At 37.7% G+C, this 24,034-nt stretch overlaps 1 protein-coding gene across 2 annotated transcripts in view; it reads left to right on the forward strand.

The window, feature by feature from the left end:
* Positions 1-490: 490 nt before the first annotated feature.
* The window catches only part of ABI3BP (ABI family member 3 binding protein), a 209,935-nt gene continuing 186,391 nt past the window's right edge, over positions 491-24,034 (forward strand). For both annotated transcript variants that reach the window (XM_037525650.2, XM_054700654.1), the window contains exon 1: positions 491-679. In XM_037525650.2, coding sequence (XP_037381547.1) covers positions 601-679 — 79 coding nt within the window. In that variant the 5' untranslated portion in view covers positions 491-600. The remainder of the gene's footprint in view (positions 680-24,034) is intronic.

A 24,034-nucleotide genomic window follows, 5' to 3' on the forward strand; every position in this document is an offset into this window, starting at 1 on the left:
ATATCTTACATTCATATGTATGGACGACTGACTGGTATGGTGTGTGTATGTGTGTGTGTGTGTGTGTGTACACACACTCATAAAAGTTTCCTCTAATATTGGAACTACAGAATGGTTCAAAATGTATTTTTATGAGTTTACTCCCATTTAAAAGAATTGGATTCAATTACTAGATAATTAAAAACAGTTTCCTTTCTAATACAATTTTACTTTATATTTTTAATATTTCAGTGTTTTGAAGTATATCTTTTCTGGATTTTTAGAAATAGTCTCATCCAGTGTTTCAAAATTGCCTAAATACTTTTTCTTTCACAGAAACAGATTGACCGTAATTTAATTTTTATGTCACAAAGGGAAGAGTAGACAGTTACAGCTTAGCAGAGGGAAATGTGATGATATGTTTTTACTGTGTGCCTTTTTTTACGGTATGTGTGGGAAAGGGTGTGATGTCATTTTGTCTCCACCCCCTGTGAGTAAGCCCACGGCACAGCTAAGTGCAGCCGCCCGCCTCTGTCACTGGGAGACAGTCCACTTAAATGCAGCTCCAGGGTTGCGGGACATCCACGAGCATCACTCCCTGGGCGAGGTGGCAAATGCAACATGCTCTCCAGCTTGGGGTGTCTACTTCTCTGTGGAAGTATTGCACTAGCCCTGGGAAATGCACAGAAATTGCCAAAAGGCAAGTAGCTCTGATGTTTTGTGTTTTTTTAAAATAATTTTTAAGAGATAGTTTTTAAATGTTGATATAATATATGATCTGTTTTTACCATGTGGGGGAATAGAGATATGTTGCAGAGTCAAAGTTCAAATGTGTGAAAGAGTTGCTTAAACTTGTACTTTTTTTCCCTTCTGTTATTTACATTGCACTTGGAGCTCTTAATTGCAAAAGTGAAAACCTACTTCTTACTGGGTTTAGCAGACGTTCACAGTAATTTGAATGGCATAGCTTTAAACTATGTTATTTGTTTATTGAATCATTTGTTTATTGAATCAAATGGGTATTATCTGTTAAAAATAGATTTTGGTCTTTTTAATCCACTTTCCCCAAGCCTAAATGAATACTAGTTTAAGGCTGTGAAGGAGCTAATTCTGAAACCTGGAGCCTTTGGTGTAAACCTCACACATACCTTTCAACTTGGAGGTTGAGGGATTTTTGGCAGCGACACCAAAGTAGGGTCATGTGCTAGTTCGTAGACACGTCTCTCCAGTGGAGTTTGGGAGAAGGTTTAATCTACTGGACTGGACACTCCCCCTTTTCCTGGCTAAACTGCTTTCATTTTAGTGTTGGTATTTGGTTTACAAATGTCTTTAGAAGAAAATTAAAATTTCTAAATTTAGATCCTCCACATAATCTCTTGACCCCATCAGCACAAAAACAAGAATTTACTTCTCTCTCCTTGAACACATATGTGGTATGAGCTTTTCTGTTCCTTTGCAGAGACGTTTTCCAAGCCAACTCCAGGTCTATAAAGGTTTTTTATAGTTGCGGACTGCTGTAGTCAGCAGGATTATAAAAAAATGGGCTGGAACTTACCATATAGTTATGCCAGAAAATGTTGGCGGTAATGGACTTGTCAGAAACTGGGTGTGCACAGTCAGGAAGAAAGGTTGGGGTGTCAGAATACCCCAAAGAGCCTTCCTAGTTCTCTCTTGGGAGGATTTGCTGCAGGGTCATCTTGTACCAAGTGAAAAATGTTCTCTCCTCTGTGTGTTGAGTGAAACTTGAACCCAAAGTGTGAAGGCTGAAGAGTCTGACTTGTTGATGTTTCACAGATATAAAAAAGCAATAAAAAGGGCTAAAGAAGCCTTATCAACTCTGATCAGATAATTATGCGGAGAAAACTAAAAATTAGCACATGCTCTTAGATCTTTTTCTTCTATCAAGAATTTTCTTCGTGATCACAGTACAATTACTTCAATAAATCACAAGCCACAAATATTCAGAATCAATTGTTCCTGCTGCCTGCTGCTGAAATATGGACACATCATTCGAGAGAAGTCTGGGGTTTTCTCAGGCCTTCTGAGAAATAATGCCTTTAGATGGTTATGTTTTACCTGTATTCGCTATGCAAGGATGATAGCCATAATTTTCTTACTGCAAACTTCTACAAATTCTAACCATTTTAATTATCATGTTGCAGCACTGGATATAAATCTCTTGACACAATTTTCCCTTGTTCTGGTAAAAACAAAAACAAGTTGTCAATAGTGGTCACAAAATATTTCTCTAGTTCATTATACTTTCTTGTAAAGTGTTTGGATCTAGGGTTTTTTTTTTTATAATTTTAACAAATATCCATTGTTGTTGTAGGGAAAATATCAAATTAAAATAATTATTTCATCAAAATAAATGGTAATTCCTCTTGTCTCTAATGCTTTTTATTCCTTATTGTGGTAACTATTGAGCAACTCCTTTTAGCTGAAGTTGCTTTTCTTAAAATATATTCCAGAAATACATATACTATCCTCAAAAAGGAGTTGGGGCAAACATCTGCTCCCCATCAGTAATTTGGGGAACTTCATGTTTTGCCTATTTTGGGAGTGTCACAGCAGACCTTAGAATTTTTCAGGTTCTGAAAGTTTCTCTATGAAGAAATCTGTCCAACTTTTTAAACCTCTGGTTTCCCACGCTTATTTGACTAAGGAACATTTTCCTAGTGGACTACGTTGCTAAGGGCTTGTCTTTCATAGAACACATTTGGGGAATTGCTGAGCTAAATAAGAAGGAATAAATGAAGTTTTCCTTTTCTTCTTTCCTCCTACATTAGAGTTAAATAGCATTTGTCATTAAAAGGAATTGTGGTGATGGATCATGGGTACTGTGGTGGTGGGGGGGGAACTATGGGGCCGCACCTGAGGGGAGAAACCAAAAATGAACAATGATGTAAGAAAATAAAGTAAAATAATTTTTATTTTATAATAATTAATAAAATGAAGAAATCTATAGAATAACTAAGAGGCACATAAAAACAAACTTAGGGCCTTCCCGGTGGGGCAGCGGGTTGAGCGCTGTGCTGGGAAGCTGTCCGCAGCCTCTGCAGCGCTGACTGGATTCGGCCAGCCAGGGAGAAACCCACGTGGTGCGGCAGACCTCTCCTGCCTTGTCATCTGCTGTTCCCCTCAGCAGTGTCTTTGGTCCATCTGCCTGTTCTGCTCCCTGCTCTCTCTGGTGAAGTCTCTCACCCTCCCGCTCCTCTGACCTGTACCCCAGTTCTTGTATAAATAAATAAATCTTTAAAATGCACATAAAAACAAACTTAAAAACTAACCCTTGACCGCTGACTGAAGACCTGAAGCACCAAGATGGGGAGGGGTGAGAAGTGAGGGGCAAGCACAGAGGGAGGGAATCACAATGGACTGGGAAGGTGGACAATGGGTGATTTGATGGTGGGTGCACTAAGGTGGCCTGATGGAGGTGTCCTAATATTAGCTAAAGGGAAAATAAATTTAAAAATAAAATAAAATGAAGAGTTCACCAAGTGGAAAATAAAAGAGGATAGAATTTGGAACTCTGGAATGGATATTAGTTAAGTGGTTCCCAGATCCTTGTATTTATGGACCAGATATCTCTTTCTTAATATCAGGGTTCCATTGTAAGGGCATGCTTGAATTTACCATGTGAGGATGTTCAAAGGGAGAAAAAAATTCCCATTGTTTATAAATTCTAGCCACTTTAACAGCTTAGATTTTAACATTTTATAAAGTGAGTTTACATAGCTAGTTTCACTGTTTTTATTTTCTCATTTGATCACAGACTGATGAAAACATCACAGGTCAATATTTGGGAACCACTGATATAACTTAACCACTTATTTTACAAATTGAGAAACCCAAAGGCAGGGAGGTTTAGTAACTCACCCACATTTATTGCAGAACCAGGACTGGATTCTGGACTTCTCACTTGAAATCCTGTTCAACCCCTTTTCCTGAACTGTGAACAGATATTCCTAGCCCAAATCCCAGCAGTCAAGGTCTGTAGTGTATGTGTGAATGCTACCCTTTTCTTGAGTTACTTATGAAAGTCTTAAGCATCATTTTAATCATCACATTTTCCCAAGAACATACCCATTATGTGCACTTCAGTGTATGTATGTATAGTTAGCTGTGTGTGTATATATTTATATTTATATATACATATAGTTGGCTATTAAAGGACTAATTACTTCTAAAATAAGTAACTTGGTACCTGTCTACTGACTATTTGCATACCTGGTTACACACTTTGTTAAAGAAAGTAAGACTATTGGAACAATCTCCCTTTTTTTTTTTTTTAAGATTTATTTATGTATACAAGAGCTGGGGTACAGGCCAGAGGTATGTGGGGGGGGTGAGAGGATTCACCAGAGACAGAGTGGGGAACGGAACAGGCAGAATGACTGAAGTACACTGCTGAGGGGAGTGGCAGGTGAGTCAGGAGAGGTCTTCTGTGCCATGTGGATTGCTCCCTGGTGAGCTGGGGATCGAACTTGTGCTGCAGAGGCTGTGGATTGCTTCATAGGTTGCGTCTTAACCCCTTGCGCCACCAAGGAGGCCCCAATCTCCCTTTTTAAAAGCCTAAAGTTGCAGATGATTATTAATGGCTCTCTTCTCTCTCTCTCTTAATCTGACTGTTCTTTGGCAAATAATTTAATTTATATAATATAATAATGATTACTATCTCATTTACTTTTAGATTAAATGAGATAAAAGATGTAAAACTTTTAGTAAAGCGTCTGCCATATAAAAGGTATCTAGTAAATGTTTATTGGGTCACAGAAAAGTGGATATTTTAAAAATAGGCATGCCAAATAACATGTGATCTTATGTCCAAACCATCACACAAACTTCTCAGAGGATAGCAAATGAGGTGGCATGTCCTGGTCAGAAAGGTTGGCAAGCATTGCTCTCCAGGTTGACAGAGGGCTCTACTGTGTCCTCACTATTGTCAACCTGCAAGATCAAACATTGCTTTTTATCTTGGAAAGCTGCACATTGGCCTGAGGATCATATTTTCCTTGGGGTTTGGTAAAAACCTCATTGAGCCTGCAAAAGAGAGCCTCTTAAACTTGTTTTTTAGGAGGAGAATTAGGCTGTAACACACAAGCCCTAGAGAAGAATTACCACATTGTTTTACACCTATGAAAGCCCTGGTGCTGGAGCTACCTCTCAGAATCTTTACTCTTGGCACCAGATAACTTTTCTTTTTTTCCTGGCATACAGGCTAAAATCAAAACCACAGGGAACAATCTGTAGTGAAGGGAGCCAACAAAGCTCATAATGAAAGCTTATAATGGGACAGGAGGGGCTTGATGGGCCTCTCTGTAGAAGTGCCTCTGTAGGGAAGATTGTAATCAGCCAGAAGGCAAAGGCTACTATTTCTAGGCAACTTTATCAGCCCTCCTGAGACGTGTGTGAGGAAAACCACAGAGGAACATTCAAGATACTAGTGTAATTAGATGGCCTAAGGGCATGAGGCTCTTGGGTGTAATTCTTGGCTTACATAGAGAAAAAAGACAGCTGGTTCTTTGCCTCAGATTCTTACCTGGCAGGGAAGAAAATCTGACTCCAAGAACCAAAAACTTAGGGGCAGATGATAATAATAGCAATAACTCTGATAGGTATTAATAACTTATTATCATAGATCACATTCTTTGAGCTCATATTGCTTGTGGTACTTTAGGGCTAAATAGTTGGGTTTTTTTTTTTTAAGATTTATGCTTGTGGTACTTTAGGACTAAATAGTTTTTTTTTTTTAGGATTTATTTATTTATGCATACAAGAGCTGGGATACAGGCCAGAGGTGTAGGGGCGGTGAGAGGATTCACCAGAGACAGAGTGGGGAGCAGAACAGGCAGACTGACTGAAATACACTGCTGAGGGGAGCAGTGGGTGAGTCAGAGATACCTGCTGCACCATGTGGTAGCTCCCTGGCCAGGGATCGAACTCGTGCTTCAGTGGCTGTGGATTGCTTCATAGGTTGAGTCTTAACCCCTTGCACCAACAGAGAGGCCCTTAAGGCCAAATAGTTTTAAAATAGAAAATGTAAATAAATTCTCAAAATTCCCCTGAAATGCAGGTTATTTAGTACTCTTAAGTTACACAGCACAAAATTGTACCTCAGAGTGTCTAAGTGATTTGCCCAAAGTCACACAGTCAGCAAATAGCAAAAAAAATAAATAAATAAACTTGATTTCTATGAATTATCAGTTCCCTGTTCTGGGCAAAGATATGCAAGTTTGTAAAAGCAACAAATTATATTCCATGTATGTGCAGAATATGAGGCTGAGAGGACATGGCTTGGCACTTGTCTTCAGGGAGCTGACCACCTTAATGAAGGAGCCAGGGATGGAAAGGGATAATGATAATAAACTGAGAATCACCTTACAATTTGGTGAAGCACAAAGACCTTTGAGAACAACCAAAAAGACAACCTAGACTGAAGGGATCAAGAATGATAAGAGCATAAGGCATTCTAGGGGAAGCCTGAAAGACAAATGCAAGTCTTGGCAAGGAGGCTAATGGCTGAGAGGTGAGGACCTTCCCAGCATGAGTAGCTGTGTGGCCAGACCACAGGCAGCCCTTGGGGCCAGAACTTAGGTGGTGTGAAAGCACTAAGAAGTCCACATAGGATAAAACTGGCTCTTCCTTGTTTCTGTCTGCACTGGCTCCCCAAGATTAATTACTAAGAGGAAACAGAATGTTGTTTTTGGAGAGGAGGGCTCGTCCATCTTCTATAACCTTTCCTGGCCACTCACCTGGGGTCTGGCTCTCACTTTCCATGGACCCCTACCAAACTCCCTCTGGCAAGACAACAGCCCAGTCTATTTCCCTGACTGGTGGTGGATGCTTGCAAAGGGCTGCTCTTCCATCTTAGGGCAGGGAGACTACAGGAAAAAGTATTGGGGAGAGCAAAGGAAGCGTAGTGAGTGGGGTTCTGCTTTTATTTGAGTAACATATTTATCTGTATTGGTGTGAATATTAAAGAATGCATTGGGGAAAAGATTCCATTACTAAAAGAAAACAAAATCCTTTAACTGCATGTCACATACATGCTGGTACATCTTTTTTCTGTTTTGCATTAAGGATAATTTGTGAGCACAAATTATCAATTTGTGGCTTATCAGTTGAGATAGTTTTGAAATATATTCCATTGCATCTCTGATTAAATGAAAGGTCTCTCCTCTCTGAGTGGATAGTCAACCCCTTGCTAGAAGTGCTTGGTTTCTGAGCAGAAGGCAGAGTGGAGTTTCACATTTCCTTTCTCTTTCAATGCCATCCTTTGGTGTTTTGATTGTTTTTTTTTTTTCATTTTCTTAGCTGATAAGAAAACATTCTGGTTTTCCAAGGCCCCACTGAGAGTCCACTGTGCACACGTGTATGTGGGCATGTGTGACCTCCCTTCTCGGAGAGCGGCAGAGTCTGTCGTTGAAGGAGTCTGGGCAGTTGCCGAAGTCATGTTGGCAGAGAACCCTGGAATCGGTCCTGCTACAGACTTGCCGGATACAGGACAGTTTCCCTCTCCTTTAACTTTCCCAAAGGGAGTCAATGCATCTGCAGCCAGTGATTTAGGACAAGAAGTCAGACGATCTGAGGAGCAGCCTCTCTCTTCCTCTCCTGGCGCATCATCTCCAAACGTGCTAATGATCCTGTTGTCAGAAAATAACTCCCTAATTACTCATGTTTTTACTAGAATTAGAGGAAAATGATATTGGTCATACTCTGTAGTTTCATTATGAATTGGAAAGGCAAATATTGAATAATAGTAATAGGGGCTAGTGGGTGAAGTGCAGGAGTAAATGTGGACATGGGTGAGTGTCTTGGCCACACTGAACATCAGATTTTCTTCTCCAAGAAAGAGGGAGCTGAGGAACTGTCACATCATAGCTTCCTGAACCTTAATTCTTTTTATTTATTTATTATTTAATTTTATATATTTTTTACATCATTTTTCATTTTTGCACAATGTATGCATTTTCATCTTGGTTATAGTCCCCATACAATTCCCACCCCCTCCCTTGTTTTGATCCTACTCCTTCCCCCCCCCCCCATAGTGTGTCTCTGGTTTATAGTTGCTTGCAGGTTTTGATTTTTACTTTATTATAATTAGTCTTTGTCCTGGTCCCTTATTTAGGTTTTCTAGATTCCTGTTATGAGTGAGACCATCTGGTATTTTTCTTCTTCTTTCTGGCTTATTTCGCTGAGCATGATCCCTTCCAGCGCCATCCATGTTGCTGCAAATTGTATGAATTTATCTTTTTTGATTGCTGAGTAATATTCCATTGTGTATATGTACCTTAATTCTTGTCATCTGCATCCCACTCTTATGCCTTATCCAGCTCTCCCTGAAGGGCTTCAGAAGGTCCTGCTCAGAGTAATTTATGTCCTTGGGATGTAGTTCCCTGTAGCTTGTCTTTCCCCTGGACCCCTGCTAATGTGTGTGTGGCCCATTCTCAGGTACTGGGTTGGTTTCATCAGTTACCTACCAAGACTGCTTTTCTGCCCTTTCTTTTACTGTTATTCCTCCTCCTTTCCCTTAAGCCTCCTTTTCTTTCCTTCTTCCCTCCTTTGCTCCTTCTTTCTTCTCTCAACACCGTAGAGTCTGCAGGAGTTTCTCCTGGCTTCCACCTTTGATCTCTTCTGCTCACCACTTTTGCCCTTCTTGCCTCACAGTTTAGTCTTCATGTGTCTAAATACAGTAGGAGTCATACATTTGGATGATAATGTCTACTTTATATTTTCTTCAAGGCAGGAGTGGGTGTTTCTATGTCATGCTAAATGTTCCTCTGGGTTGAAATATGGTTTCCCACTCATTTATCTTGGCATCAACGGTCTTACAAAAAGGCACATATTTACATGCATCTGATAAGCCCTGTGCAGATCAGATTTGGCCAGCCATGATATATTCACACCGTGGTTCATACTTATATGGGTTTAAAGATGGTGTAGGTTGTTATGTCTCTTAAAGTATGGCAACAACATATGCATCATAAAAATCAGATTTTACAGTGTTACATTGTAAGGTTACTTTTCTATTCCTGGAATTTTGTTCCATTGTAGTTGTTGGAGCTTGATATTGTGAACAACTTGCAGAGAGATTCTTGCTGTTTTCCAGTGACTCACTGAGTTGGATCTTAAGTTCAAGAGCCATGCTTCTCTTCATTAATGCTAACCAACATTTCTATGAAACCAAGTTTTTGTATAAAGTGTCCCTACAAAACATGATCTTTTTATTGGCAACTGGATCAGTTACAGGTTTTAATACCATTTCAACACACCAGCCTCCCTCTTTGATCTCTATTTCTCTGGCTCACCATTTTCTTTGCTACACACAACAGATGACTTCCAAATTTCCCTCTCACTCTTTCTGTACAAGCTTCCTCTTTCTGCTTTCATGTCTTTTTCAAGTTATGATCCATGCTCCAGGAAGCTCCTCTACCATCTCTGTCATAGAAACTTTATATAGTCTGTTGACTGTATGACTATGACCTACCATAACAATGACCAATGGAAGAGACATGAAATTAGGTTTCCAGAAACATGTGTATGCTTACGCACATCTGTGCACACTTTATCATTATGTTGATTCTCCCTGTAATACAAATCAAAACCAAATAAATATGAAATAGAAGAAAGTTCTAGAAACCCATTAAATTTGGTGTGATGTACCTCTAAGTTTTGATTGATCAGCATACTGGCATTACTGTGTTTTAGGGTTTTGCCCTTATATAGAACAGTCTGGTTGCAAAACACTTTTTGAACAGTTTTTCACTGTAGCAAGTGGTTATTTTTACTATCCTGTTTTGGGAACAGGATAAAACATTATAAATATTGATATTATAACTGAATTACCAGAATGACTAGTAAAAACTATCCTTGAATCACTTAATGAAGCAACAGTATTTTGTACTCACATCAAAATTCCTTCTCTATATACTCTTGGCAAGAAAACCCATTTTCATTAACATGTCAGTGCTTTTCCAAATAATTTCAGGTGCCTTTCTCAGATATTTACAAAGAACACCATTAAGTTTTATGCCTCACCCTAAAGTTTTCAACTAAATTGAGTTACATAACACTTGTTCTTAAGCAGCCATTCAATTCAAACATCTGTTTTCACTTATGTCAGAATACTAAGGCAACAAGTATTTACTGTAATGTTTTCCAAAGTCGTCATAACCTATGGCTCACATGTCATTTGTAAGGTCATCATGGTGTACTGGAAACATCCATTTCAAACATTCCTTTTCATGACTAGAAGGTCATAGGTCACAAAGGGACCACAGATGTTAACACAAAGTTAACTACCCATAAATTATGCTATCAAATAATTTAAAAGGCATTAAAGGATAAGCATTAGCAGAGTCAAGATCCTTTTAGGATTGTCGCTTTCTAGGCACTTATTTTGTAGGAATGTTCCTTTTTTTTTTTTAAGACGAGAAACATGTAGCCCCATTTATCTGTTTTGAATCCAAAGTGTCTCTCCTACCTCCCCTTCTTCCTTTCTCAGACCTGTGTCCTACATCCATCCACAAGGCCTGGCTGTGGAAGAGGATTAGATGGAAATAGGAAAAGAAACCTATGAGTTTTGTTTTGTTGAGAGACAGCTGTTTAACTGCCCTGAAATGGCAATTCTCAGACTATAGGAGTAAGGAATCAGTGAGTGTAGTGCTATTCAAGCTGAAGCAAGCACCCAGATCACTCCGAGGGCTTATGAAAACTCAAAATGTTGGGCCCATGCCAGAGTTTCTGATCCAGTAGGTCTGAGGTCAGGTGGTCCAGAGAATTTATATTTCTCTCAGGTTTCCAGGTGCTGCTGGTGCTACTGGTCCTGGGAACACGTTTTGAAAACCACTGACATAGTGAATCTGTTAAGTATGCAGAATTCTTTGCTTTCACTGCATCTAGCTTTGCTACCCTCACAGCAGATTCTGATTTAATAGATCTGGTAATCTGTATATTAAACAATCATTATTGATGATTCTGAAGTTTACTTTGCATGGAGAAAAATATATGATCTTTTCATACACTAATCAATACCAAGCCTTGGGGCACTCGTTTGAGTAGCGTTGAAAAGGAATTTAGCTAACTTACTATGGTTCTATAAATCTGGAAAAGCTGTGCTTCTAATTTTTCAGTACATGGTGAATGTCTGTTAAAAAAAATTAACTTGAGCTAGTGAGAGCCCTAGTTTTGTGATGAACTTCTGTCTGCCCTTATAGTAACAAACTGTCATTCCCAGCTAGCTGGAGCCCTGGCAGCATTCACCATTAACTTAACCTTGTTTGGTGGTGAGCAGTGTTTAAAACTGGAGCTGGAAAGTTGTGTGACATTATGAGATATTAGTGGGAGTCCTGTTTGTGTGTATATATATTAAAGTTAATACCTAATATTAGCCTGAAACATCAGTTAAGTATAACCCAAACACAAGAAAGCCCAGAATAAGTGTTAACAGTTTACCAGGTCAGTCAAGAAAAATACAATTATAGAACTAAAGATGAATTTGATACTTCATGCCAAAGTTCTCTGTTATTTTGATGTACATAGAGTATTAACCAGACCTCCAGCTAATACTGGACATCAGCCTGTTGTTGAGTACTAGCTATAACATATTTGTTATAGCCAGATGAAAATCATAACCTAGCTTGTAGGTTGGAGTCTCTTAGCTCAGAGAGTCCATAAAACCCTTGAAGTTATATATAGACCAGTGCACTTGTGGGTATGCACATTTTTCAGGAGTATAGGTCCTTAAATTCAGATTCTTGAAGAAGACTTAAAGCCTGTAAAAGTTAAGAATCACATATGTAGACAGATACCTTTGCCTGAGTTGGAATTAAGATGTATTAAATAGGGAATACTACCATAGGCATAAAACATGCAGATTCGTCTTTGAGAAGGTCCATGAAAAATCTCAAACTTCGTAACCACACTGTGAAAACATAGTTTATATTATGTAATTGATTTTGAAATGGTGCAGAAAATTTAAATATGGAAGTATAGTTTCCAAGATAACTCACAACAATCCTCATCTCCTGGTGATCCCGTGTGGCGTCCCATTGCACATTGACTCTTGACTGACCTGTGTATCGTTTAACTATGGAAGTAGATAAAGATGTGTGACTTTGGAGGCTAGGTCTTAAAGACGCTGTAATTCATATCTTGCTCCTTCTCTTGGATCCCTTAATCTGGAGAAAGACAGCTACCGTGTCATCAGAACATTCAAGCAGTTTTGTGGAGAGCTCCATGTATTGATGTACTAAGAGTTATTGTCCATGGTTAGGACAAATGTGCTAGCCACATGAGTGGCTTGGAAACGCATCCTTCAACCGGAATCAAACCTTCAGATAACTACAGGCTGGCCAATATCTTGACTGCAATTTCATGAGTCATAATTACCTAGCCAAGCTGTTCCTAAGATCCTGATCCAAAGCAATTGCATGAATAAGAAATGCTATTGTTGTTTAAGTCACTAAGCTTTGGATTAATTTATTATGCAACAATAGGTAATTAGTACATAGAACATGTTTACTGTCTTTTTTCCTTTTCATTTTGAAGAACCATTTAGGTGGAATAAAACATGAAATGAGAAATATAGATAATCTTATTTACTGGATATGGCTTTGGAAATACAGTCTTGCCTACAGGCAAAAGATAAGTGGAAATAAATTCTGAAGGAGAATTTTGGATCAATTACTTCTTTCAAGACCACACACACACACACACACACACACACACACACAAACGGTATAAATGCTAATCAAAGAGTGATTAGAAAAATATGTGAACAAATATCCTTTTATAATTATCATAGAACATGTTTATTTTTGTTAATATGTGTGTAAATAAAAACAGAATATTTATCGTTGAATAAAAAGGATATGACACATGAGATTGTGCAAAAAGATTATAAATAAAAGTAAGTCTTCATCTCCCTTAGGAACAATATCACTCCTGTAGAGAATGTGTACTGTAGACCATTGCTTTCTAGCATTGGTCAGACCTTTTCATTTCTTTCTAATTGAAAATGGCAAAAAATGGAATTTTATTATCTTGATTTTAATTTCTCTGATCACTATTAATATAAAATGGTCATTTAGCGAAGCTAAGTTTTCTGAGCAGTGATAGATGGCCATGTTCGTTATTCCAAACGCCAATTAAGATTGACCTGAGCAGCCCTCCCCTGGTGGTGCAGGCGGTTGAGAGCCGCGCTGTGAAGCTGTCCACAGCCTCTACAGCACGAGTTCGATCCCCGGCCAGGGAGCAACCCATATGGTGCAGCAGACCTCTCCTGTCTCTCCCGCTGCTCCCCACAGCAATGTATTTCAGTCAGTCTGCCTGTTCTGTTCCCCACTCTGTCTCTGGTGGGTCCTCTCACCCTCCTGCACATCTAGCCTGTACCCCGGTTCTTGGATGCATGAATAAATCTAAAATAGTAACAATAATAATAAAAAAGATTGACTTTAGCCAAGGGCGTGGGCCTGTTTTGGTCCTGTTATCATTTATAAGAGCTGACCTGTGCCCAAGACAGACAGAGTTGACCTTTGCCCAAGAACCAGAATCAAGATCCACCCTGTAGCTGAGTTCACCCTGAATTTCCCTAAGGAACAAATGGGCCTCTTGGGACAAAGATGGATCAGGCCAAACTCATCACCCTGGCTTTGGCTTTGCCATCATGCTGAGTTTATGCCTTGACAGTCATGTAATTATATCTCTGGAGAAGGCATTTGTGAAATTTCTTATCTCTTATGGAAAAAAATAATCATAAGCACCTAATATTATAATAGGAGGAAAGATATAAAGGAGAAAAATGGTTATGGTCCCAGTGGAGTTTATATCCTAGCAAAAGGATAATGCAGTGTAACAAATGCTATGGCTAAGAAATGGATAAAGTTGAATTGGGGTATAGAGAAAAAGGAGGTTTATTTTGCTTGGAATTTATTTTACTTGAGCAGACTGTGTATAGGGCCTTCTCTGTCATTCTGCAAAATTTTTATGGCATTTCCACAAATGTTTTTTATCCACAAGTGTTATTTATCTTCCACAAGTGTTTATTTTAAAAAATTCTTCATGTTCCGAATTTCTTCAAATATGTTATCTGTGGAGGGTGAGTACATTTTTCTAACTGCAAATCAGAATACAAGATAAATAGGAAGATATGTTTGAAGATACAGTGAGCATGTTTGTAAACCAGGGCTCTCCCAGAACATTAAAGACACACTAACTAGATTTTACTCATAGTGTACTATATTAATGGATGCCTTTACCACTGTCATCTGAACTCATTTTCTCCCTTCAAAAATATCATTGTTATGAAAATGACTACAAAGAAAAATCATGAACCCTTATTAACATGATGATATTATCAAAGCATGTAACAAAACATAAAATGGGGTAAGCAATTTCCATCTATTTGGCCAGTCAATATCTGGGTCATTGGATGATATAGGTCACAAGGGGCAAGGAGTCTTTCTGCTTAGCCCCTCTCTACAGACCAAATTCCAGTGTAGAACCTGTGTTTTTTGTTGTTTTTTATGTTGTTTTTCTGTTGGTTTTTAACTAATAAGTGTCATCATTTAGGGAATCACAATGTTCCTTATAGTCTCTCACTTCTATGGAGATTTCAGGCACTGTGAACTCGACCTTCCCAGAGAGTCCTCTCATAGTTGCCAAGGAAGTGCTGTTGTAGCAGTAAAAACAGCTCATTTCCTACCACTTTTTTATCAGCTCTCCATGAGCACACCTAATTAAGCAAGCAAAACATTCAGGCTTTTGAAGCTAACTTTATTTGTAAAGGATGCTGTAGGCAAACAAAAGAGTCAGGAAAGGCAAAAAAATAGTCAGATCTGAAACCATCATCCAAACAGGCAGATGTGCCGCTAGAAAAGGCACAACTGTTGACTAGAGATCAACTATTTGAGTCCTCTGTCCTTGGAAGTGGGGAGCACTATCTCTTCCAAGGCAGCAGTGTGGGTCACTCCTAAGTGATTTTGCTCCTTGGACTCATTAGAAATGGGAGTGTATTACTTTTAGGATCAATTTTGTCATCTTGTTTATAAAAGTTTCATTTTGTTGTGGGCTAACAAAATTAGGAAGCAACTTCTAACGATTCAAGTCTTACTGACATTTAAATGTAAACATTTAAATATTTTTTTTTACTTTCTCAGTATTCTTATTTCTTTTTCCAAGACAACATAATTATACCAGTTATCTTTACGAAATTTCCTAGATTGTTATTAATATTGCTAGTTATGAAATCATCTTTAGATCCATTGATTTAAAATGACTAGCTTCGTTTCAAACAGGAAAACTTTTGTCTAGATTATCCACAGATATCTTACCTTTTGTCTCTTCAAAGGCATCTTAGGCAGGTTTTGACTTTTCAGAGTCCCCCTCTAAGGCAATATGTTATCCTCCAACAGTACCCTGAAGCTAAATGAGAGACCTACATTAACATTACTTTCAGATAGCTGGTCAATGTTCTTTTGTAATTATAGCTTAATTTGAAGAAGAAAAAGATGACTTGTTTTTCTTTCTAAATTTAAACACACTTTAAATGATGTCTCCATTTCCTGATTGTCTACCCAACTGCTTTATCTAATTTGATAAATTTTTATAATTTGTTTCAATCAAGACATTAAATATTTCACATTAAATATTTAAAAATTTCACCATCCCAGAAAATTCCACTGTGTTCCTTCATTATCAATCCTCCTGTAACTCCTGATCTCTCAGCTGATTTCTGTTCTTGAAGTTTTGTCCTTTCTACAATGTCTTCCAATAGAGCATATAGCCTGTAGCATTTTTTGCCTTTTTCACTTAGCATAGTACTTCTGTGATGCATGCTTGTCATAGACAGTAGTAGTAGTTTGCTCTTTTCATTGGTTGAGTAGGATTCCATTACATGGTTCTACCACAACTTGTTTGCTAGCTCACCCATTAATGGACATTTGCGTTGTTTCTAGTCTGGGTTAATTTAGAATAAAGCTGCTATAAATATTTGCTTACAGGTCTTTGTATGCCCACATATTTTTATTTCCCTTGGGTAAATATCTACAGGTGGGATTACTTTGTCACATATGAAGTGTACGTTTAACTTTATAAGAAATGTCAAACTGTTTTCAAAGTGGGGATAGTAAAGGAACCAGGAAGGGAACTGGTCAAATCAGGTAAAAGAAGTCAATTGAATAGTGAAGTATAAAACTAGGCTTTCAGTGGTGAACATAATGCATATGCATGTTGATTTATAATGCTGTATATCTGAACCCTACATAGGACTATGTACCAATGTCACTTGAATCAAAAATTAAACATCAACAAAAAAACCCAAAATGGTTATAACACTTTTTGTAGCAAAGTGTGGAGATTTCCGTTGTTCCACATGCTTGCCAGAACTTGGTATTGTCATTGTTTTTTTATTTATTTTACTTTCAGCTCTTCTAATAGGAATGAGTCACATAAGTTTTGGATCTCATAACTGTATTCTTTAGAGATTTGCCCGCACTTATTAGGCTTATTTCTTAAAAAAGAGATTTTTTTTATAGAGACCACAATCTTTCCTAAAAGTTAATAGGTAATTTGCTAAAACACACACTGACTTATTATTAGATAAGATAAAATATGCAAATTTCTCAATTGCCTTCCACAGAGGGAACACTCAGTACAGTTTAATCTCCATCCCTCCTTATAGCTTATATTCATGAGTCATCATAACCCAAACAATTAACTATACAATCAAAATTCAATTGTTAAGTAGATTTTTACCTCAGTTTCAAAATTCCATTTCTGCTTTAAACACCTTAAAAGAAATACCTTAAAAGATAGTGCTCTGGGTAGGAGGATGCTATGGACATCCCATGCAATGAAGAAAGGAAAGTCTTTCTCTTTATTCATAACCTAGATGTGATTGGAGAAAGGAGGCATGAGAGCAAAAAAAAAAAAAAAATCAGTGGACTTGGATATAATAAAACACCTCAACTTTAGTCTTCATTCTGCTCCTAACTGGATGACCTGGGACAAAATATTGATAATTTAATTTCTCCGGGTCTTAGTTTTCTCATCTGAAAAAAAAAAAGACACAAAGCACTATGTAAGAGTCTCATAACTCACAGTAGTTTGCTCTATAAAGTCACTGCAAATACCAAATTAGCATACACACACACATTGCTTCTAGGGGAAATAATTTTGGTAATCCCCTGGTCATAACTTTTTTGTTGAACAAATTGATACATAACCTTGTTTTTGACATGTTTCTGTTTAAAGACACCTTGTTAAATACATGATGTTGGTTCATTAACATTGGGCTTATAGCCAACATACAGTAGCTCAGGTTTGAACAGAGCTTATCTAATACACATTTTCTCTGTAGGCATAACACAGTCATCTTGTGGTTAGGACCCTAGATAGCACCTTACCACTACACTTGGAGGTCATTTTAAACAGCAAAATCACCAACAAAATGCACAAAGATGGGGGAAACCTAGAACTAAATATACCATACAAAGAACACTTGTTCATCATCTGAGAGCTGAAATAAGGAGGCAGAGTTTTCTACCTCAGCCAGGAATGTGTACATTATAACACTCCAGTATTTTGCCACTCTGTATGTCTACAAATGACCATAAAATTATTGCCAAAATTATCTCTAAATTATTTTAGAGATACAGAGAAATTTTAATGAGTAGGAAAATTTGCAAATACAGAAGCTTCTAATAATGAGGATTGATTGACTCCTAGCTATGCTTACTCCACAGGGTGGATCATGCACACTATGTGAAAGGATATGGAGACATTGATTTATTGTTTAGCATGGATGTTTTCGCCAGCCAGGGGCTAAGAAATCTAATGTTCATTAGGGGAGGAATCTCAGTAATAAATTGCTTCCTCACTGGGCCTCAGACATCATAAAGAAATTAGAGAAACCAGAAAGCCTAATGGAACTGCTTATTTACCTTAAAAATTATGTCTTAACATATAAAGATAGCATAACGTGAAGAGCCTTGACTGGAAAAATAATAACTCTATTGTTTGATTTCTTTAAGAAGGCTGAGGACTTGTTGAAACCTGATTGTTTTTCTGCACATTTGCAGCTGCCTGTACGATCCTTTTAAAAATAAGTGGTCATCCATCACTTCTCTTCTTGGCCCAGAGAGTAGTTTTCACATCGCAAAGGTGCTTTATAAATATTTGTACTCCCCAGTTTATTTGTAGATTCCTTTCGGTATAGATAGCTTTTTTCACATAAAATTTTGATTTTACTTCCTTTCATTTCCAGGGTTTATATTTCATTTTCCAAAGTGTAATATTCATGTTGTTTTAATGGCAATGCTGGCTTTTTAAAAGCAAAGGCACTCTAACTACATTGATGCATTGAGCTATTGCAGTGAAATTACCAGGTTACAGAAATAATTCTGTGGGAATCCAGTTTTTAAAGGAAGGAAGACCTTCCAGTCCTAAGTGCCCTCCTTTCCACCATTTTTGGGAAGGCACACCTTTCTCAACTCACATTACTGTGATTCCTTCACTGACAAAGTGCCAGTCAATTTGGCTGGTGAGAACCCTCATACCTTCTTTCTGTTTTAATTTCCGCCTAAAAATATATTCTTAATGATCTTGTTCATGAGCCACTCATTTAAAAAACTTGAGGTTCATGTGCAAAATCCATTTTTATTTTGAAGAATCTCCACACTTCTTTCCATAGAGGCTGAACCAGTCTACATTCCCACCAACTGTGCAGGAAGATTCCATTTTCTTCACACCCTCACTGGCACTTGTTGTTTGTGGGTTTATTAACAGGGGCCATTCTCTCAGATGTGAGGTGGCATGTCATCGTGGTTTTGACTTGCATTTCCTTGATGATCAGTGATGATGAGCAGTTTTTCCTGTCTGTTGTTTTGTTGAGATAAAGAAACACAAATACCTTGATAAGCAACTAAATAAAGTTCAACTTCCATCATCATCTGTTAAGCACATACTACCTACCATGCTCTATATTTGACAATTATTCATTTCTATTGTTTGGTATAATACTATATAAGGGATTTTTAATAATTCAGAGGAAATATGATTCAGAATGAATGTTAAGTGTAAATGCAAAAGTGGAAGCATGTTTTGCTATTGGTGCACACCCATTCTCAACTTTTTCCTCTCCAGACCCCAATACCTAAATATTTACATGGCCTCAGTGCCTTCAGTGCTTCAACTCCAGACTATCATCACCATCCTCTGTCAAAATCTCCCTAATCAGTGTCCCATTCCTGCTAGTCTACTCTTTGAAAATAATCTGATAGTCTCATTCATAGTAAAGTGTTAATACATGTAATAGGCAAATGTCTTATTTCTTTGAGACATTTGCCATTTATCTAAAGATTTTTGTATTTATAAAGGCTTAGTGCAAAAGAGTCAGATTTCTCTTTTCTAATGGGAAGTTTTCAACCAACTATTGTTTCAGAGGAAGAATTTGTTAACACATGAAAGCTCCTCTTACATCTCATAAATCATATCAAATAAATGGCAACCTATTCTTCTTACATGTCCACCTGATCCTGGAGAAGGTACAAAGTAATTTCACTGCACAAAATCCTGAGCTAAATGCAATTGGTTGCTCAGAACTTTTGACATACATTGCAGAAAGGCTGTGGATTTAATCTTGAAAATGATATCATCACTTCCTGAAGCACTTACAAATTTCCAAGAAAGCAGCTTTAAAAACTCTTTACTTGGTGGACTCCTTGGAGTAACCTAGTTTTCACTATATTTTAAGGAAAGACTCTTGCAATGAAGCATGTGACTTGAATACCTGTGTTGGGACACTTTTTTTTTTTTTAATCTCCATGTCAATGGCATTCATTCAACACAGGGTGGTAATGCTTGTTCCCTTTGTTAACCCAGGCACTATAGGAAAGTGGTTTGGATAAGAGTGTCCTTTACCATTTTTATAACACAGAAATGAGTAGCTGTAGAGGCTGCTGGCAATCCTGGCATGAGCAGCATGACTTTAGAGGAATGCTCACGCTTTGGTCAGATCTGTACTTGTGGGAATCCTCCCATAGGGGTATGCTAAAATAAGCAACTCCCTATGTAATATGAAGTTTTTAAATAAAGAACATTTAATAATGATTTCCTTTGAAAAGTAATTATAGCAGAGCTTTTTGCTGGAGCCAAATTTTACATAAACAGAGTGGGGGAGCAGAAGGGGGTAGGGAGGGAGAAGTATAAATTGCATTTATCCTAAAATCTTTTTTAAAAAAATCTTCCCTTCATCGAGATTATTGGGGATTTCCTCTGAGTCTTGGCAGATGATTTACAAAAATGAGTTAACACCCTCAGATGTGAACTCTTCCTACTCCACCCTGATATTACCCTGATATTGCTCCAGCAAAATCTGTTCTTTCCCCACCCCCCAAACGCATGTTTTTTGTTTTTTCTTTCTGGTTGATGACATAGATTCGCTTCTCTTGTCTGCTCTGAACTACGTGGTAGGACTTGAAGATGGAGTTTCTCTGCCTTTCTTTTCAAATGTGCTTTTTGGGAATGTGATGGTATGCTGAGTACAGCATTTATTTTGTATGTTTGTGATTGATGGAGAATTTTTTCAAATTTACAATAAAATCCAGAGTCACGGACTTGCTGCTGGCATGTTTATTGGGTATGCCACTCCTTAGTACTTGACTTTGGCACTCTGCATGGGGCAGCATGGGGTTTGTGGAATGGGGCTAATTTGTAGACAGGAAGATTTCAATTTTGGCAATGCCACTGGTTAGCTATGGAGCCCTACGTCAGCCATCTAACATCTCTTGGGCTCAGTTATCACAGCTGTAAGATTAAAAGTATTCTGCAATGTTCTACAGTGTCTACACTGCTATCGCTAAAATTCAGGGTGGTGCAATCTATAAGTAAGAGCACATTGGTAGTTGCTTTTGTGGTCATTGTAGGCTGCATGTGTGAACAGCTTGGCTCTCATACATGTCTGTGACTTTCTTCATCGTTTGCATCATTTCTGTCACATCTATGCCTTGCCAAGCACTTGGATTCACAGAAAATGAGGCCACAGTGACTCTGCTGGTGAATTGGGAATAGATTAATCCTCTTCTGGGTTTGAAAAAGCTCAGCAAGTAACAGAGGGAATTATGCACAAAACCCATGTCCCCATAGGAAAAACTCAGATTCAAAGGATAATCTGCATTTCTTTTAGGACAGCAAATTATATTTAAAATTTCTAAAATGGATCATTCCGGTTTTGTTTTTCTTAGGATCTGGAATTCAAAGTGACCTGCTTTACTAATACATTAGGCTAGAAGTAACTTCAGTCATATCCAGAATCTGGGTCAGGTATGACTAGATTGTTCTACTAGAATTCCCCAAGCTCACCCATTGGAGTCCTTGCTGTGTCCACTAACACGAAGAGAGTTTAACTGTGATGCAAGCTCCAAACAGTCAGTAGTTAACTCCTTCCTAAACTCATTCATTTTAGATTTCATAAAGCTGTGTGGCTACTAACCTACACAGCTACAGGGTTTTTTTTTTAACAGGTGTGTGAATGTATATTCAAAGACTAAGCTAAACTGAAAACTATTGGCTAATTGCTACCTTTTACCTTCCATAAAATGTTTGAGTTATTTTTATTCCTAGACTAATATGATAAAATTTAAGTGTCAGGTTAAAATTAAAATTAATTTTAATTTTTATTAATGTATCATCGTTATACATGTTTGCTAGTGTTTGACAGTGTAGGCTTTGCCCCCTCAGGTAGTCACTGTAGCCCTCCCACCACCGAAACACTGTCAGTCCTCCAGCAAAGTCCTTTATGTCCTCGCACACTACCCCCGTGTCTCCACTTTCCCTGCGCCTCAGAAAGCACTGATGGTCAGCTTTTTCAAATGTTGGTTTTAAAGTTTGCCTTTGTCTCACTCTTTGTTTAGTTTTTCTGTATTCCACATATTACAACAAAAACTCGAGTTGTCTCCTGGAATTTACGGGAATCAAGTAGAATTTACCTTTATTAGTCAGAGGTCAGAACCACAAAACCCGGACGTTATACATTTCAAACCCTTCCTTTCACTGATGAGAAAAATGAGGTTTAGAAATGTTAAGTAAATTCATCATAACATTGCAAGTCAAGAACAAAACTAAGTCAGCCAAAAAAATGTTTCTAGTTTCTGAGCTTAAAACCCAGTGCTTAATCACAGTAGGGGGTACAGAGACAGCAACTACAATAAACCTTCATTTATCATGATAGATTTTTTTGGAAACTGTGACTTTCAGCAAAATAATGTATAAAAATGCAGGTCCACAAATAATATAATTTTGTTCAATATTGGCCAAAATTGTTTTTTTCTTATTGTATTGACATTATAATGAAATTATGTTGAATGAAATCACATTATTCAAGAACCTGCTGTAGTTTTCTAAGAGGTCATCATAATTACAAAGCCACCACATTTAATATCTAAAATAATAGCTTATGTCTTGAAAGAACAGCAGCATTCTCAGACCAATCTTTTCTAAGTGTGATGGATCAAGGGAGGTTTATTTGAGTCTTTACATTCATAAATTCCTGTAGCTTATGCTTTATTGTAGTTTCTGAGAAATTATATCAACAAATCATCTCAACTTTTCATTTGCAATCCACTTTTGTGATAATGAAGAATTGGCTTAAATTTTTGCGATTGTTTAGTATTTTACTCTAGACAAGGGTCAGCAGACTTCAATAAAATATCCATTCATAAATAGTTTGAATTCTGTGGCATCTTTAGACACAACTATACTGTTTTACAAAAACAGGTGGCAAGCTGAACTTAGCCCATGGACCACAGCTTGCCTTTTAGAGCATGAAATCAAAGGAGCTTTGGCTCACTTGTTTCATTTCACCAGAAAGTAGTTGGCAAAAGTTACACTAATGAATAAATGTCTTATTCAGTTTGCTAGATGGTTGAGTTAGACTGAGCTTATTGATAGCAGATCTCCTGTCTGCACTCATAGTCCACACATGAAGTCATGGGTATTGATTTGCGACATAGCAGCTGTGCACTGTGGAAACAATTAGTGTTGTGAGTCCAGTGTGACCACTTTAGGTGGAGAAGTTTTCTCAGGGTTCTGAAGTGGATCCTGCTTTCATGTCACTCTCTCAGGATTAAATTCAGAGGAAAACAAAGCTGGTCACAGATCACACCATTGATCCTATTCCCTAGAGCACTCAGGACAGTGCGTGGCACAGGAGTTACTTAATATTCTCTTTTTCTATGAAGACTGATAGATAACCTCGCTTCTTTTCTCACTAAAACCTATTCTTTTGATTGTGAATCAAACACTCCTACTATATTGCTATTTTATTCAAAGAGTAAAGACTTTCTATGTTTTTTGTGTTATTACTGTAGCAACATAGCTAACATGTACTTTGGTCCAGCAGTCATTAGTTATTTTGAAGGACATTTGCTAAAAATATAGTTTCATTTCTTTCACAAACCTGGTAATTAAAAAAATATAGTTCATAATCACTTGAACTGCCTACAATTCTGTCACTATCCATTAAGGTTTCTGAATTTTGTTAGCCTTAAAGCAGGAGAGTGTTAGATACTTGACAAAGATTGGCCATCTAGTGTGGATTTAGAGTCATGGCCATATACTGTGAATTGACATACATTTGTGAGTCTGGATGCCAGTTCATGTGCTTGAGGTTTGATTTGATCATCATATGAAAAAGGTTGGCTTAGTATGTGTACAAAAGCAGGTGGATGTGGAAAAGAAGCTGCAAGAAACCTTCACCTCAGTTATGTTTGATTATTGTGCTTATATTATTAGAATGCAGATAATGCAGCCTGGTTTCCCTTACTGATAAGAACATTTCCCAGGAGTAAAAAACACCTTCATTCTTTATTAGTTTTTCCACCTTGAAAAGAATAAGTAATAAAGATCTTTCCCAGTGTGACAATTAACTAACCAGATCCTTAAAGAGGGGAGGCTGGTGTAACTAGTGTGGGTAGAGAGGCAGGAACCAGAAGTTGGGGTAAATGTGCTGAAATTTTTGTCTGTAGAAGTTTATTTTTTCCATGAGGGGTAACCA

Source organism: Talpa occidentalis, unplaced genomic scaffold, assembly GCF_014898055.3.
Source record: "Talpa occidentalis isolate TD23 unplaced genomic scaffold, MPIMG_talOcc4v2.1 talOcc4.4, whole genome shotgun sequence".
NCBI classification, from domain to species: Eukaryota; Metazoa; Chordata; class Mammalia; order Eulipotyphla; family Talpidae; genus Talpa; species Talpa occidentalis.